The sequence below is a fragment of the Arachis duranensis genome, chromosome 7 (genome assembly GCF_000817695.3).
Source record: "Arachis duranensis cultivar V14167 chromosome 7, aradu.V14167.gnm2.J7QH, whole genome shotgun sequence".
NCBI classification, from domain to species: Eukaryota; Viridiplantae; Streptophyta; class Magnoliopsida; order Fabales; family Fabaceae; genus Arachis; species Arachis duranensis.
The window spans coordinates 74,864,988-74,868,452 of record NC_029778.3 but is presented as its reverse complement, the minus strand read 5'-3'; the positions used below and the strand labels follow the sequence as shown (position 1 = coordinate 74,868,452).

Here is a 3,465-nt window from a genome sequence, read left to right as displayed (position 1 = left end):
TGAGCAAAATATCCATCAATAAAAATCTTATGAGGAACCAAGTTAGCTGGAGAAAAGTAAAATGGGAGCATGAAGCAGGAAAATCTTCCTCGGCACATACACAAGCTCATATAATTTGTAGAGACTATTCTTTAAACCAACATAAAATATAAGCTAAACTGAACATCTCGAGCCAATATTCCAAGCTGCATTATAACCAAAGCTTAAGCGTCTACAAGAAAGAGAAAGATGATTCAGTAACCTCTAATCAACAACCATATGTTTCCAATCAGAATAGCACAGTACAATGAATTATCAAAGGGTAAAACTGTTGTGATTTGACTCTTTGTAATCCAGATGGAAATTCTCAATCTTCTTCTCTTTCTGGAGGGAGACCACAGGGTAGGAGCATTTTCTACACACAAAGTTGAATTCATCAATAAAACGAGTAAGAAATTCTACAATATGCTAGCACACCTAGAGAAGAATTCGCACATGGATCACTCATAGTATATAGTAACAATAAGCATAAAATATGCCCAATCAAACATAAACTAAAATAATAAATATACAATTGAAATTTAAAGTGCCAACGTTTCCAAATTGCTTGGCACAACCTTTTGAAGGCATACAGTGTGTGATGCAATGAGGTATATGATTCAACATCTTTACTTTGTATATCTTCTCACAATCTAACCTTTTTAAGAAATGAAAACTGGATATATTCCATCCCAAACCCATCTAGATTTCCTATCTCACTTTACAATTTAACCATTTCAACTTCTTCTAACATCAAGTTTACGATATAGTTCTACATATCAAGAAGATGACCAAAGAGAGAAGAAACTAGAAGCTTCAGAATAAACATCTATAAACAGCGATGATTTGAGAAACCAATGTCCAACCAATATGAAATAAAAACAAAATATAAAGCAAGCAACATTCACCTATAATCCTTAGAAGTTATAACTAGAGACCTATTGTTAAACTGTGGCCACGACCATGTGCAGCACAAATGAAAAAAATTTATAGTACGGGAGGTGTCACTTGTCGGGGGCAGGGATAACACTCCCATGAAAAAGAATTAAGCAGGATGATAGCAGTAACAACAATTTCTCATTTGCCCTAGCCAAAACCTGGAGCATATCTCAAGAGTTAAGAACTTAATCATCAAACAGGACAACGGATTAAACAAGCCAATTGCAGATATAGGAACACAAGCATAATACAATCTACAATCTATATATCAAAAGGAATGGCAACAATAATAATAATAATAATTGAATCTTGCAATTAATAAGGTGACTGAAATGAGAAAAGAAAAAGAAAAAGAGCTCAAAGCATAACCTGCATAAAGGTGTAGCGTTCTCTCCCAATGGATTCATTTTCAGCAATAGCAAAATATGCAAGTAAAGGGTAGTGCCCGATATATGAAGCATAGCTATCACGCTGAATATTCACCGCCCACTCACTGCACATATCGCATAGTAAATATATAAAAATACCAAAAACAAAGTTCTTTTTCTCCAAAAGGAACACAGAAATCTCACAATCTATTCAAATCGGCATGACCAGTTCCAACATATTTAGCCTGGAGATGCTCAAGTTGGGAATTGATGTTAAACCTATCACTTGCCTGCATAGAAGCCCCAAAAAATTGAAAAAGGAACGATCTCAGCCAAAGGAAAAGGTGAGATTGAAGGTTCATACCTGCATATTGCTTCTTCAGAAATACGGAGCTGCCTCCGTCTCCGTGTGTGAGAGAACAGAGATAGAGACACAAGTTGAGCTGCTCTTGCACACAATACTTTCAATTAGGAAGATTTAATTATTAAAAAAAAATTAATATTAAAATTATTAAAAAGGATTAAATTTTTTTATAATATTTAAAAAAATAATAAAAATTTTTTATAAAAAAATAAATATATCTTTAATTATTTTTTATTTATTTTTTATAATTTGTATATCAAAATTTTTTATTTTTTCCTAAAATTTTAGTAATTTTTATTATTTATTTATTTACTTTTTTTATCTTTTATTTTTTTGGATAAAGATTAAAGATCACAAAAATAAAAAATAATTAATTAATTAATAAAAATTATTAAAATTTTAAGAGAAATAAAATTTATTAACATAAAATTTATAAAAAATAAATAAATAAATCATCAAAGATATATTTGTTTTTGTATAAAAATATTTGATTCTTTTTCTTAAATATTATAAAAAAATTTGCTCTTCTTAATAATTTTAGTATTAAAAGTCCTTGTTAATAATTAAATCTTTTTAACAGTTTTTTAGAATAATTTTTTCAATAAAAAATGGTGCTTTATTTATTATTATATTCATAAGTTTTACTAACTACTTTGTAGTTTTGTGTATTTTTGTAAGAAAAACTATCAAAAGTACTTATGAAATTTACGAACGCTGACAAAAGTACTCATATATTAAAGAAATTAATGTTGTACCCATGAAAGATAGATTTCGTATGACAAAAGTATCCAAATTCTAATTTTTTGTTGATTTTTTAATAAAATTCCTAAATTACCCTACACTCAACCTCAACTCATTTTTTCAACCTTTCATAACCCATTCTGCACCAACCCTTGCCATGGAGTCCGAAACTACTCCTACAACAAACTAGACCGAAATCAATGGTAGTGGTGGTGGTGGTAGAGGATCGGACCTCAACCGATTCACTCATAAGTTTACAATTCATACCCAAACCAAATCAATCAAACACCAAAAAATACTCAACATATAAAAATTTTCAAATTCATTCATCCAATTTCAATTCACTTTAATAAAACTAGAAGTAGAAACAGCCATCAACCATAAAAAAGCAACAAATTTATTCATCAAATTTAAAATTTATTTTAGCAAAAATCAGAAGTAGAAGTAGCCATAAACCTGATCTTCTGTAAATCAATCTCAACCTCCATAAAAAATAGAAGCAGATTTAAAAAAAATAGAACAATATCATTTTAGTAGTAACTAAATCAATTTCTGAAAAGAAGAAAAATGAAATAAAAAATGTTTGAAAAAAAGAAATACCTTTTCTTTGCCGGCTGTAACATCGTCAATGGCAGAACCTCCATCCACAACGCCACCTCCCTTTCTTCTTTGATTTTTCTTTACCGAACCCTCTTTCTGCATGCAAGAGCACCACGACCTCTCTCTCTTCTCAGGCATGCGAGGATGGTATTCTCTTCTACTGGGTCAGGCGCGCTACGATGACGTTTTCCTCGGCTGCAACAGGTGCGCCACGGCGATATTCTCCCCAGGTTAGGTCACAAGCGCGCGATGAAGGTGTTGTAGTCACCTTAAGAGTTAAAGGGAGAAGGCTTAGTGAGGGTTTTTGAGAGAGGGATAAGTGAGGAGAGAGGAAGATGTGAGAAGAGAGGGAGTGACGGTAGAATGGGATAAGGGTGGGGTAGTTTGGGAATTTTATTAAAAAATCAATAAAAATTTAGGATTTGGATACTTTTG

General features: G+C 31.5%; 1 protein-coding gene across 2 annotated transcripts; it reads right to left on the bottom strand.

Annotated features, from left to right (window-relative positions):
- Positions 1 to 1,811, bottom strand: LOC107459918 (uncharacterized protein At4g14342). 2 transcript variants are annotated; one of them, XM_016078226.3, is made up of 4 exons: positions 1,690 to 1,811; positions 1,530 to 1,615; positions 1,327 to 1,450; positions 1 to 394 (listed from the first exon to the last, which is right to left on the bottom strand). In XM_016078226.3, the coding sequence occupies exons 1-4, from the start codon at positions 1,693 to 1,695 to the stop codon at positions 347 to 349; spliced, it is 264 nt and encodes an 87-aa protein (XP_015933712.1). In that variant the 5' UTR covers positions 1,696 to 1,811; the 3' UTR covers positions 1 to 346. The 2 variants fall into 2 exon arrangements, with proteins under 2 accessions (XP_015933712.1, XP_015933713.1); XM_016078227.3 differs by lacking the exon at positions 1,690 to 1,811 and having other exon boundaries at positions 1,530 to 1,621.
- Positions 1,812 to 3,465: the final 1,654 nt, after the last annotated feature.

Bases quoted from the DNA above. Each gene is read 5' to 3' on its own strand.
- LOC107459918 (XM_016078226.3), bottom strand. The intron at 1,451-1,529 runs GTGAGATTTCTG...CGATATGTGCAG, and splicing joins CATGCCGATTTGAATAGATT to TGAGTGGGCGGTGAATATTC. The intron at 395-1,326 runs GTTATGCTTTGA...CTTTGTGTGTAG, and splicing joins AACGCTACACCTTTATGCAG to AAAATGCTCCTACCCTGTGG.